Below are 14,774 nucleotides of genomic sequence, written 5' to 3'. Positions count from 1 at the left end.
CATTCAACATAACACACTGATTTGTCATAGAGCGAAATTAAAAGAATTGTATTGGGGGTATTTTTCTCTTTAATGTTATTAAATGCTTGATTTTTATAAAGTCATAGAGTATTTCAGTTTTCATTCTTCCTTCAAGAATGATTAGTTATTTACCATAGTAACATGGACATACTGGTACTGGTTTTAAATATGTTCGATTTAGCACAAGCAATATTCCTACTTACGAAAATGCATATATACATTTATATGTATGTTTTACAGGCACAGTGTATGTACAGTATCCAGGAACCAGCAAAACTATTATCTCTGGAAGTAGTACAGAAACATACCCTCTGACCTCAAACATTGGTACATTGAGCATTGAGGATGGTGCAACAGTTACTGTAGAAAGCAGTGTAACAGTCGGAGAACTACTTGATGATTCTCCAGATTCAACATGTAAACTTACTGTCCTAGGTGGAAATACTCTCACTGCAACTTCTATGGGTAAGTTCTTATGTATGAAAAGAACAGCAGAAGAAAATTGCTTATTGCTGAAATTGGGAATCATATGAAAACTTAAGGCCATAAACTGCTTATAGGTATATGAGTATACCTATATTTGTTGCATAAGGGACCAGTGGAGTCAAAATCAATTTCACTGTTACTATATGTAGAAGTGAAACTGTCCTCCCAATAATTTGAATATGTGCTGATAAGGTCAGGTCCATGTTAAAAACCAACTCCAAATAAAGGCCACTATTTTCCCTTCCCATTAAACCATAACAGAATTACCTGTTTTTAGAAACCACCTTTCAACAAAGACCTTTTGTTATTTTTATGTATGGTCTTTAGAAACAAGTTTGACTGTATATAGAAATGAAAGCTCAGTGTAACTAAATATAGAATAACAACAACTTAAGATATGATAAATAAAAGAAATTGAATCTAAGGCTATAGGATGCTTATTCCAAGGCTACATAAGAGATTAATACCAAGTATTATATTGTATGCATTATATCTTTAATAGGTGACCAACACAGAGGTTTTGCCTGTGAAGTACTAGTGGAAGATACCGGATCTCTGACTGTATCTGGTGATCTACTGGTTTCTGGTGATCAGCCGGTGCTAGATGTTCTTGGAACACTCACAGCCAGTGGTCTCACCATCGATAATCATGGAAAATTCACTGTAGCTTCTACTGGACAGGTTATCACAAGTGCACTGAAACTGTCAGCATGGTCAGAGACAACAGTTGCCCTTACTGCTGTGTTTGGAAGCAGTTCTAGCAAAGTGGCTGTTGATGATTTTGAAATGGGATATGAAGCGAATATCTCCTTTGCTCACAGTGAACTGAATATCGAAACGACATCATTCAAGATGGATTCCCTGTCTAAGTTACTTCTGGAGGGAAATAAGAAAAAAATCAGTATCAGTACGACAGACTTCACACTTCAAGATGGGGCTGTGATTAGTGTTTCAGAGGGAGGTGATCTAGGTTCTGGGTCAGGATCTTCCTCTGGCACTGAAGGGGCTAGCTATGGTGGTGAGGGAGGAGATAGTTCTGGAACAACATACGGATCATCTGTAGCACCTGTAGACTATGGAAGTGGATCATCAGCTGTAAGAGGAGGTGGTATTATAAACCTAATTGTCAGTGCTACAGCTGAAATTGATGGTTCATTGCTGTCCAATGGAGGTAACTCTACAACCACAGGAGGCTCAAGTGGAGGAACCATTTATGTTGAGGCTGCTACCCTTCAAGGCCATGGTAAACTTTCAGTGAATGGAGGTGAGAGCTCTGTAGGTGGAGGTGGAGGTGGTGGAAGAATTGCTCTCAAAGCTCCTCTTCAGTCTGACTTCCTTGGAGACGTAACTGCTTATGGTAGTTCAGGCTCCACAAAGCATGGAGCTGCAGGAACTATTTATAGAGAGTACGAACAGTCTGGAGGATCACAGATAAAGAAAATCACTGTTGATAACCAGGATCAGGTGACTAACTCCTTTTCTCACATCAATGGTGTTGTAACTCTTACCGAACTGGAGATCAAGGGTTACGGACAAGTGCAGTTTGATGGTACATCTTCATTTGAAATTGGAACAGTCACTGGTGACTACACAGGAACTTTGACTGTTTTAGAAAATCAGGTGTATGAAATTGCTATTTCCTACGGTACACTTACTCCCTATGCTTTGATGTGTAAATTGAATATTAAGGAAAATGGTGAAGCCACCATACCTGCCAAAATACTTCTAACAGATGATGATGCAACTGGATTAGACTGGTACAATCTTGAGATCTATGGAACTGTTCTAGGTGTAAGAGAAATGACGGTTTCCTCTGGTGGTCAAGTACTTATTCATTCACAAAGCAGGTCAGGACTCTCCTCAACCAATTTGAAGCCAGTGGGGACATTGTCACTGAGTAAGATTGATGTCACCACAGATGGTCTGCTTGAACTGAGTGTAGATAGCATGGATCCATACACACTGGAAATGATTAAAGAATTTAATGTTAAATACGGAGGAACTGTAACTGGACGAAATCTTTTCATTGAATCTCCGGCAGCAGAAATTGCTTATGGAGGAGTTCTTAATGTAGATGGTGGAAATCTGAATCCAGGACAGAGCGTTGGTGATACTGGTACAACTGGTGCTGGTGGTAGCCACGGCGGTTCTGGTGGAGCTTCCGCTGATGATGTCAAACCTTCCGCAAATTACACTGGATTAATTAACACAGCTACAGAATTTGGTTCTGCTGGTGGTAATGGATCAACCGACACTGGTTTAAGAGGAGGTGGTTATCTTAAGCTCACCATTGCTAACACACTAACACTTCATGGTCTGATCAGTGCTGACGGTAATGGAAATGATACAATTGATGGTGGTGGTGGCAGTGGTGGTGCTGTCTACATACTTGTCTCTGGAGATATGGATGGTTCCGGCAGAGTCTCTGTTAAAGGTGGAAGTTCTAGTTCCGGTGGAGGTGGTGGTGGTGGAAGAATCCATATACAGGTTGATGGAAGTTTTGACTATCTTGGAGATTACAAACTCTGTGGTGGATCTTCTGCCACTGGGCAAGCTGGTGGATCGGGAACTGCTTTTGCTACTTTCCAGCAAACTGGAACACCAGGATATGTAAATTACGGTTATCTAGACAACTCTTGTGCAACTGGTGCATCAGATGGTATTACAGTCATTGATTTACCTGGAGTTACCGTATATGAGTTAGCCAACTTGGATATTGGTGATAGCACTATGGTATGGCTGAATACAGCCAGTCTTCACTTCAAAGCGAAGACATTAACCTGCGGTTCTGGCAGTACAATTCGTGTAGACAATGATGTTGTATTCAGCGCTGACGTGGATCTCTCATACAGTGCAATAACATGTAGTTTTGATCTGAAACAAGATGGAGAACTTAGACTACCTAACTCTGTAGAATTAAAGGGAGAATCAAGTACTCTAGAAGGTAAATTTCATTAATTAATGTTTTCATTCTTCTCATTTTAGGAATGCAACTTGAAAAAGCATATCCTTTCTTTTTTAACAAAGTGCATTACTACATTCATGGTTTTAAACAATGTTTCGCTTTATATATTTGTATTTAAAAGATGATATATTCATGTGAAATAATACTTCTAATTTTTGGGTAGGTGTCTTAAATAATCATTGTACTGTTTATTAGTATATAAATTTAACAGTTAATGATAAAATACTTTCTGTTCGCTGCATTGCAAAACGGAACTATTGTCTATAGATGTTATTTGTTATTTTCAGGAATCTTGTCCAATATTCAAAATCTGATTATATCTTCCTACCAGAAGGTGACATTGTCAGCCAAGGCTCGCACCGGTGTATGCTGTGACAGCAGCGGCAAACACACCTCCCTTTCCAATAAAGGAGAGTACAGTTTCTCAAAATTAACCTTAGAAAGCTATGCTGAAGTTATCTTTGAGAAGGACCCTGTCACTCTTAAAGGAATCCAGTTTGCCATTTTGGAATTGCATTATGGGTCAATTCTTTTTGGTGAAAGCCTAGACATTACTGCCAATGAAATAACATTGCACCCTGGTTCCACTCTCAAGTTGGAGGGAGGAGGCTTTGGTCCTGAACTGGGTCCAGGTGCTGGCTCCTATGTAAGTTGACTCAGATGTTCCTTAACTGCCAGCACATTTTCTGTAGCCATTCATAAATTTAAAAAAAAGACGAATATTAGATAATAGTTCTGTTCTTGTGATTAAACGTACATATTAAATCTGGAAAATGATAAAAAAAATAGCATCAGGTCTTTTGACAATAGTCCACAGTTAATGCCAGTTGAATATCTTGAACGTGTATGTGGTTGTACATTAGAAGCCTCTGTTTAGACTGCATGTTGAATTGTCATGAATTCTTAGTGGTCATTTTTACACAAATACTCTGTACAGGTGAGCGGTTGTGGAACTGGCGCAGGTCATGGTGCTCCTGGAGGAGCTAATTCTACTGGTACCTCTGGAGGTGTTGTCTATGACAACACTAGACTTCCAACACAAGCTGGTAGCGGTGGTGGTAATTCAGCTAATGGAACTGGTGGTGCCGGTGGCGGATACCTGAAACTGTATCTGTATGGTACACTAACAGTTGATGGTAGGTTTAAGCATTAAGATTAAGAACTTAATTTTAGTTCACTTTAACTTTATTGGAGTGGCACTGAAGTTCACTTACATGGAAGTATCCGTACCAGTAAGTTTATAACGGGTAAGTTCACGATCTGAATAGGGATTAAACCGGAGACTTCTAGCATCCCAAAACCAATCCAAAATACCATGTTTTCCAATTTGTTTGATCAATCGATTGACACACACAACGAGTTAGTTATTCACTTTTCAGAATAATTTGCCATCATTTGCGCCCTAATGGAACTATTCCGCAAGACGTAATACCATTTCCGGTCATATTTGATCTAAATGTTACAATAAAAGACGTATTTATAATATTTCCTAAATAATATAAAGAAACCAGATCATATGATAACAGCCTCCATTTGAATTTAGAGCAAATGTTTATAAGAAGTTCATTGTTATATTATAGGCACAATACAAGTAGATGGCGAGAGTGGTAATGGCACAAATGCTGGAGGTGGTAGCGGTGGTACCATTGACATTACCACACCCACACTGGAGGGAAATGGTGAGATCCGCAGTAATGGCGGTAATGGAGACGACTACGGTGGAGCTGGAGCTGGTGGTAGAATGGTCATTACAATAACTGATACGTAAGTTTGTGTTTGTGCTTGTTGCTCACTAGTCTAGTTAAGTTTTTACCTTGCTAAATTTTTAAAATGGACTGGTCCATCATTCAGTTTGGGACATACCACTTCTTATTCAAAGGCATGTTCACTGAAAATTTACTGACTGAATAACCGCCTCGGTAGCCTAGTGGTAGAGCGTCCGCTTCGAGTGCGGGAGGTCATGGGTTCGATCCCTGGCTGCGTCATACCAAAGACGTAAAAAATGGTACTAGCAGCTTCTTCGCTTGGCGCTCAGCATTTAGGGGATAGTGCTAGGACTGGTCAGCCCGGTGTCAGTATAATGTGACTGGGTGGGGTATCGTGCCACGTGTCTACGGCGTGATATTCCAGTGAGGCAGCACTATAAATTTTGGCATTGTGGTCACTGCTACAAGTAGACACCATCGTTTATATGACTAAAAAATTGTTGAAAAAGACGTTAAACCCGAACACACACACACTGACTGAATAGCGAACATTGCAGACCGCGATCAGCCTGCATATCTCCACTGGTCACAAAGACAAAACCAATTATCGCCAGCAGGCTAGAGATTAAGAACAATATCAATACCTTAAAAGTACTCCTTGTAGACAAAAATCATAATATAGAGTATATATGGAAAATGTTAGATAAACTGCCATTTAACCTTTATTTTAAATTTAAATTTCAAAAAGATATCTTATTGAATGGGTTTCGTATATATTGGATTGCTGTAATACCACAACAATAGTTGTACTCGAATAGAGAAAGTCAGTCGACAAAATAAATTTATAGTAAATGTACAAATTAAACATGACAGAAACATACACAATTACAACATTGATACAGAAATGGTAACAGTATACACATGTTGATTGATGCTTTTCTGTAGAAATGACTTCACTGGTACTATGAAAGCCTATGGAGGCAGCAATGCCCATGACCTAATGACAGTGAAGGCTGGCCCAGGGACAATCTTCCTACTAGAGGGAAAGTCACCTAAGGAAGAGTACTCACTTGTGATTGTTGGGAATGCTGACAGTCCAATACAGGAACAGACCTACACTTACATCAGCGGCAACAGTGGAGAGTTTGAATATAATCTACTTACATTAGCAGGTAATTCATATTGTTGTTCAGATTATCTTTGTACAGATACATTTCTTGCATATATATGTTCCATGTTTAGGCCTGCTTTTGTATACGGTTTAAGATAATAGACATAGTGTTTGGTACACGTGGTAAACATCAGTGATTTTGAACATATTATCATAAGTCTCAGATATATCGTTCATCGTTTTGTTAAGACCCATTTGTGTAAAATACTATTTACATCATGAACTTGTCACTTTGTACATTTCTACATTATATAATGACTCGCTATAAAGTCTAAACTGTGTTTGAAAACCAGTGAGATAATTATTTACAGAGCTATGGCTCTTGAATTAGTCAAAATTTCAAATATTGACTGTGTCAGCTCGATAAATATTTTAAGTCAAATTTATTTGCTGTGACAGGGCTATTTTGTGACTTTGACATTCATGCTATGTTGGATAATTGAGTGTGCAGGTGCTGACTTGAGTATTAAATGTAAGATTAAGTCTGCTAGAGAAGTTTTGTTCCTCATATTTTGACAGTAATTTACAGTTACTTTATATCTGTTGTTCATTCAGGTTATGCCAACACAGAGTTTGGTGATGCTGACACAGAACTGAGACTTGCCGACATTGCTGGTGACACTACTGGAACATTACATCTGACTGACCAACAGGTGGTTAGGGCTTCTGTCATTGAGGGTGTGGTCGGCAGTTTTGTTACCACTGTTAATTTCAACATTGGTGAACAGGCAACACTACACGTTCCAGAGACATTAACTGTTGCTGGGGTTACTCTTGACATCAAGGGCACTTGTACCTTTAATGCACTGATTGTCGAAAATGGTGGTACCATCAAGGGGCATAATACAACATTTACCTCCAGTTATGCCAATGGTATATACACTGCAACAAGTGCAGCAGGTAGTTATGCGCTGAGCTCTATAAAGTTGAAAGCAGGCTCCCAGTTTATTTTGCCATCAGGAGGTTTCATTATGACTATTGGTACGCTTGAGATGAAACGATTTGTTGTCCTAGAAGCTGATTATGTTGAACTTGTTGCCATTAATCTCATTCTTGAACGTGAAGCTGCTCTTAGCACCAATGGTAGAGCAGGACTAGATAATCCACTTGTACCAAGTGGTGCACATGGAACTGGGAAGAATGGTGGTGCTCACACTGCCGCTGGCGGTGTAGGTGGAAACTATACAGTTGATGATGCATCAGAGCCATATGGTACTATTTATACACCACTTACCCCTGGAGCTACAGGTGGTCAGGGAGGCCAAGGTGGTGGTTTCATAAAAGTCACAACAGACGAACTTGTTCTAGATGGAATTCTACGATCAAATGGTGCTGATTCTGCTTCGGGTGGAGGTGGTGCTGGTGGCAGTATTTATGTTGTGTGCAGTTTTGCACTGAAAGGACTTGGAACAATGGAAACCAAAGGTGGTTCAACAACAGACATAGATGGCGGAGCTGGAAGTGGAGGCCATATTGCAGTTGACATGAAAACGGATGAATATCAGGGCACATATAGTGCTTACGGAGGCACGTCTCCTGCTGTACATGGGAACGGTGGACCGGGCTCAGTTTATCTCATTTCTGACACTAATGGTGAAAAACTTATCTGTGACAACAAAAATGGTCAAACAGATTATTACACGACATTGAATGAAACCAATTTGATTCTTAATTTTGATGTTGTGGATATTTACAACTATGCCAAACTTCAATTGATCAAAGATGGACAACCTAGAGAGCTGAATATACTGAAGGTGAATGGTGACAGTACCGGACTGGTGAGGATTCAGACAAACCAGAAAGGCACACTTGAAAGATCAGTCACCAACACACAGGCTAACTCTAAACTGAGAGTAAACATTGAACTTCATGATGGCGGAGAGTTTATAATGTCAGAAACAGTTACAATTCTTGGACTTGGCTCTGTTGCCTTTGACTTGGATGGAGTTTTAAGAGGAGTGTCTAATCTTTACCTTGGCCCAAATAGGAGGATGAGAATGGGGTCGAATGCAAAAATTGTGACCTTCTCAGCTACAAATTTAGCTGCTATCACATATGTCACATTTGGAACATTCCAACTTGAGCCTGGTAGCATTGTTGAATATGATGCAGATACTGGAGCCAACATTCAAGCAGGAAGTATAAATCTTAAGTTTGCTGCAACAATATATGCTGATTACTTCGATGTCATCTCGTCCAATATTGATTTAGAACTGGAGAGTGTATTCAGCTGTTCAAGTGCAAACAGACCAGATTCTGACACCATGGATGTGACAGCTGGTTCAGGTATTGCTGGCAATGGATACAACGGAGGAGCGGGTCATGGCGGTGTCGGTGGCGGCGGAAAAGATAATTCTGACATCACGGTTACAGGTGGCTCATACAACTCTCTTTATGAACCAACAACAGCAGGAAGCAGAGGCACATATAACACTACCACTGGAATGAAATCTGGTGGTCGTGGTGGTGGCTGGATCCACCTTCAGATTGGAAATGAGCTTATCAATGATGGTACTATTTCTGCTGATGGTGAAGACACCCCTGCCGGTGGTACAGGTGGCGGAGGCAGTGGCGGAAGTATCTGGATTGAAGTTTATGAGTTTGAAGGCTATGGATATATATCGTCAGTGGGTGGCACTGGAATATTACAGAATGGTGCAGGCTCAGCTGGACGTGTTGCTGTGCACTGTACATTACAGATTGAGTTTGAGGGTTCATATGTTGTGTATGGAGGTGCTGGTGCTGATGATACTCAGAGTGCTGGAGGTGGTACTGTGTATCTGAAAGACACAAGATCAGCAAAATTCTACAAACGTCTTCTCCTAGACAACAAGGGTCGGCCACATGACAAATATGCCACTATTGATGAAAGCTTTACAGATCATTATTTTGATGAAGTCCATCTTGTAAGTCAGGCCTCTGTTCACCTTGCAGATGACAGTAGGAATACAGTCCTAGAAATAGACAATGTCTATGGTGATGGTACCGGGTTGATCCATTTACACAAGAACCAAGTTCTCAAGGTTGAATATAAACCGTCAGTTAGAAATGCTCTTATTACTGGAGTTAACTTCATCACGGATGCTGATTCTGAAGTATATTTCCCATCCATTGTGTATGTGTATGGTTTAGGTGTTTTCCTAGATGGCCAGACAGAGTCGCGTTCTATGGCAATATTTGGCCGCCTTACAGGTATTGCAGATCTGGTTCTCGGCTTTGAAACTCTGCTCTATTTTGGCGATCATGCACACACAGCTTCTATAGATGCAACAACACAGACATATGGCACAATAGATCCGGATGGAACTGTAACTTTCGGAACAGTGGATTTAAGAAGTTACTCGGAGATTAAATACGCTCCAGATCAGACTGTGTTACAGAAAATTGCCCAGATTGATGCAAGGTTCCAGTCTGTAATCTCAGCAGAGAGTATCACAATCCAGACTGGAATTTTGAATATTGAAGCTGGAGCTACATTGAGTGCCTCTGCTATTTACCGACCACATGATAGCTTGGATGAGGCTCTGGGACAGGGTCTATCAGCCACAGGAAACTCATCTGTAGGAACTGGTGGTGGTTACGCTACTAATGGCGGAGGTAAGAAAATTCATGTTAAAACTGTTAAGGTAATGCATTTGTCTACTAAACATTCTGTCTTTTTTCTTGGAAGTGTCATAGTTTGGGACATTTTAAGTTGCATGCAGGGAAATTTTAAGAAGGCATTATTAGAAATTGTGAATTTTTAACATCTTGTATTCAATGGCAGTTGGAAGTTATATTTGCTTTGTTTACAGGAAACTATGACTCAAGCAATGCCCTATTGCTGGCTGGAGGACCGTACTATGGAAGCCTTTATGTGCCAACACACAGAGGCAGTGGAGGTGGAAATGGATCAACTACTGATGGTGGAAGAGGTGGTGGTTATATTAATCTCCAGGTAAATAATAATGTTCCCAGATTTTTATTCCAATCTCTGTAAAAGAATTATTGAATAGTATACAAATTAGATTTATTTATACATGTATGTAACTACATTTTTGATCTTGGGCTTATTTTGGTTTTACAATAAACTGAGATCTGGATATTTATCATTGTATTTCAGAATTTCAAAGTTTTTGGATTAAGATTACTTTTCCCTTTAAAGTCAAACACTGAATGTCAGCAAATTGAGTCGTCTGAGATATCTGTATAACTTAGATCTTGTCAGGTTTGTTGCAATTGAAGTAAGTACAGCGGCAGGTTTCATGTAGATACATAATCATATTTATTTCAGGTTGCGACAGATTTGTTGGTAGATGGTACTTTATCAGTAGATGGATCCCCTGGTGGAGCTGACGCTGGAGGCGGTAGTGGTGGAACCATTTATATTGAGTATGTCTTCGTTTTTAATATATTTTAGGGTCTGTTCTTGTCCCTTTTTAAACAGTTCTGTGAGTCTTTTCCATAATTTGGAGAATATAACTTGTATGCTGTTATTTTAGCAGTGCTTTTCTCAACAATGAAATATTTCTGAGATATTTTTGTAGACAATGTGTGTATAATTACATGACAATTTAAAGAATTGCATGAGAAGATGAATGTAAAACATGATTACAGTCTTAAAAGATGCAGTCTAAGAATTGTTGAAGATTTAGAAATGCGCTGTCAGCATGTCTATTTTTATCTTAGGTCATACAACCTAGAAGGACATGGTGTGTTACAGTCGCTAGGTGGAGATGGATACAATGGGGGTGCTGGAGGCAGAATAGCAGTATACCTAGACACTGAAAACTACTTCCACGGAACTTATGAGTCACTCGGTGGCGATGGACAAGGCCACTATCTTACTGAGGGTGGACCTGGATCAGTCTACATAAGAGATGTCAGGTAAAAACATCATTCCAAATAGGATTGATTATGAAATAAGCTGAATATAGTAATTGTATAATTAGATATACATTGTTCTTAAGAAATAGACATTAACATTGATGGTTTGTTTTTATAGATATAAACTGTAAATGAGAGGAGTTCCGATGGGTGCATAATTCAAATTTGATATCTTAATTTGATTAAATGCAACATTATTGATATTCATTTTGTCTTTTGATATTAGTCTAGTTTGGCTGTTCTTGTAACAAATATTTCATATTTAAACAGAGACTACTAGTATTTTCAGGCATAAAAAGTTCATTTACGAAAAGTAACATGCATGAATAGAATTCCACTTTAGATTGCCTCTGAATAAAGAGTCAACAAAACACAAATTGTATACAAACTGGAAAATTGATTGATTTTTTTATCTTTATTCAGGAGTTCGCGTAATTACGAGCAGTTTCATATTGACAACAAAGAGAGGTCATGGGACCACCAATATGTACTAGATGAAATTGAAAATGGCTCTCCTAAGGCAGAGTTTTACTTTGATGAGATCTATCTGACCAGGAATGCATCACTTCAGATGAAGACAGGGGATGGTGTTTCTAGAAGTGTTGAGTGTAGCAAGATCTACGGAGATGCTTCTGGTAGAGTTTACCTTCAGGTACGATAAAAAGTAAATGTTGGAATGTTCTAAGTTAAAAAAAAATTCGGTTTGTATGGCATAGTGGTCAGCTCTATTACAGATGATTTGAAAACGATTAGATTGAAAAAGTGCACATTTTTAAGGTAATTTGATGATGTAAATTGTATTTTGTAAAAGTGAACTAACATAAAACTTATGCCAATTTTTCAGATTATTGCTATTAAGTATAAAAACAATTATTTGAAATTTGTAAAGTGTCGAAGATAGTTTTGAAGTATGATGAATAAAATCACCCTTCACAAATAGGTTTACAAGTGTAAGGTCGCTTGATGCCATGTACGAGTAAGATGGTATTTTGAATTTATGAAATAATTTCTCTGAATTCTTACCCTCTTAGCCTGATAGGTAGAACTGAGGATTTACAGTCCAGGGACTGAGATGTTATATATATTTCCCTTGATGATTGGCTAAAGATGATAGGTCTAAGATCATGCATGTCTCATGGGGTATTGTCAGCTACTTGCAGAGAAACACATTAATATCGTTAAAAGTCCAGGAATACTGGTTAATAACTGCTTTACATAACTGAGAACACATTAATACCGTAAAAAGTCCTGGCATGCTGGTTTATGACTGTTGTACATAACTGAAAACACATTAATACTGTCACAAGTCCTGGAATGCTGGTTAATAACTTCTACATAACTGAAAACACATTAATACTGTTACAACTCTTGAAATGCTGGTTAATAACTGTTGTACATAAGTGAAATACTGATAAATTAATTGCAAAAATCAAAAACTGAAATCTGTTGTTTTATTAAATCATTTAAATGTTTTTTTGTGTTTTATTTACAAAAAAAAACAGGCAAACCAGACTGGTTATCTGGAAGAGTACCAGTCTTTGACCAAACTTCCAATCAACTTATGGATTGATGACGCTTCAAGGGCCTACCTGTCTCCTCTGATCTATATTCTTGGTCTCGGTGAAATTGCTCTAAAATGGAACGGAGAAATGATTGGTGTTCGTCACATCAGGATCGTTCCTGGTAGAGTAATAAATATAAAGAAGGAAGCTATGACAAGCTACGTGGAAGATGGCATTCTTATTGAAGGTACACCAGGAGCTTTCCAGTTTGCAACAATGGAGCTTGGAGCTAAAGCTATAATGGAGCTACCACCACCAATGCCTCTAGTCCTAACTGTAGGAATACTGGTATGTATGGACGAATTATTTATAACTAAGTCATTGAAAGAAGGAAAACGTTTGAACTTCTGTCACAGAAAAATAAGAGTAAATACTGTAGAATCTGGTAAACACGCGTATACGCTTATAATAATTTTAGTGACACTTCTGTGCGCCTATTTTTGATATGCGCATATACTTTAGCCCAAAACTATGCGCTTATATTTGATATGCGCTTATAGACAAGCCGTATGCCGTGTTATACTCCTCGCATGTGCGGTACTGATTCCAACATCTTTTGTAAAAGTCAGCAATTTCTAATTTCTTTTCTCTTAACTGAAACTGAGACCTAGAATAAGATTTGTGTTTACGAGAAGTTTTATCCATAATTTTTCACAGATTTATACAAGCATAACAAAAGGTATTGACAGGGCAAACAACTTTTCTTGTATTCAAATTTACTGCAAACATGATTTAATATTGTGAACGATTAACGTTTTACCAAACAATAGCTTAAATCTTTTAACACCCATCGGCTATTCAACAGGTAAAAACACATGTCACCTGCATTCATGATTAACAACTACTATCTCTGAGGAAGCCATCCAGCTGGCTTACGGAAGGTCGGTGGTTCTACCCAGGTGCCCGCTCGTGATGAAATAATACACGGAGGGGCACCTGGGGTCTTCCTCCACCCTTAAAGCTGGAAAGTCGCCATATGACCTATCATGTGTCGGTGCGACGTTAAATCCAACAACAAAAAAACAACTACTATCTCAGTATGATACTAGTAACGCTGTTGCATCTGTTGTTTGTTTACTATGAATCGTATATGCGTTTACTTTCGAGACAAAATGACAGTAAGGAAATGACATGCGCTTATTATTCCATACAGATTAACAATAAGGCCATATGCGCTTACTTTTCGTACGCGCATATATTCAAATATGCGCTTATTTACCAGATTCTACAGTATATCATTAGAAGGGTTTTCTCAATCAAAATGAAACAGTGGTTGTTGGGGAATCTCTCGCCTAATATTTTACATATTTTGTATGTACTGTGAACATTAGTTTTGCAGGAGAATGATTATCCTAGATTCCAATGAACAAATAAATTTTTGAATAAAGTTATCCTTAAGCTGTGAAATCTATAAATTTGTGTTGCTATGAATTAATGATTTTGACAGAAATCATGAAGTTTCATGCCAATGAAATAAAGTTTTATACAATAGAACAACATAGTTAAGGTACAGTACATTTCTATTAATGAGGTATTTTAACAAAGTCAGTATTCATCAATGTTTAAAAACCCAAACTTAGACTTCAGAAAACAGAATATTAAAACTTCAATAACTTTGTTTTAAGCAAATTACTCCATTAAATTTACCCGTACCTATCTGTAGCTAGAAATGACGCAGTTTGTATAGTTATAGTTTGAGTCAACTGAACGAAGACGGACAGAATGAATATTAGCTTTTCAAAGTTGAAGGCTAAATTTGGGAATGTTGATAAATATGGGCCAAAAATATTGGAAATTCAAAGACTCTAGAGAATTCTAGGAGTCTCTGTGACAGATTTTAAGGTGACTGGCTTCGAATTACTTGTTTCTCACTGCTGTCAGTTCGGAACCTTGTTTGGTGTGTAGAATTTCTACAAGTGAAGAAGTCATTTAGCTGTCTTACGGAAGGTAAATGGTTCTACACGGTGCTTGGCCATAACTGAAATAATGCATGCAAA

At 38.4% G+C, this 14,774-nt stretch overlaps 1 protein-coding gene across 1 annotated transcript in view; it reads left to right on the top strand.

Moving 5' to 3' along the window:
* LOC128547776 (uncharacterized) overlaps positions 1-14,774 on the top strand; it is a 143,623-nt gene that overhangs the window by 74,115 nt on the left and 54,734 nt on the right. Inside the window, exons 86-97 of the mRNA XM_053520948.1 lie at positions 262-486; positions 1,010-3,451; positions 3,760-4,118; positions 4,410-4,608; positions 5,053-5,236; positions 6,124-6,350; positions 6,905-9,946; positions 10,144-10,286; positions 10,623-10,720; positions 11,018-11,215; positions 11,639-11,867; positions 12,718-13,065. Of these exons, the coding sequence (XP_053376923.1) occupies positions 262-486; positions 1,010-3,451; positions 3,760-4,118; positions 4,410-4,608; positions 5,053-5,236; positions 6,124-6,350; positions 6,905-9,946; positions 10,144-10,286; positions 10,623-10,720; positions 11,018-11,215; positions 11,639-11,867; positions 12,718-13,065 (7,694 nt within the window). The remainder of the gene's footprint in view (positions 1-261; positions 487-1,009; positions 3,452-3,759; positions 4,119-4,409; positions 4,609-5,052; positions 5,237-6,123; positions 6,351-6,904; positions 9,947-10,143; positions 10,287-10,622; positions 10,721-11,017; positions 11,216-11,638; positions 11,868-12,717; positions 13,066-14,774) is intronic.

Source organism: Mercenaria mercenaria, chromosome 13 (genome assembly GCF_021730395.1).
Source record: "Mercenaria mercenaria strain notata chromosome 13, MADL_Memer_1, whole genome shotgun sequence".
Lineage (NCBI taxonomy): Eukaryota > Metazoa > Mollusca > Bivalvia > Venerida > Veneridae > Mercenaria > Mercenaria mercenaria.
This window is presented reverse-complemented; position numbering and strand designations above follow the sequence as displayed.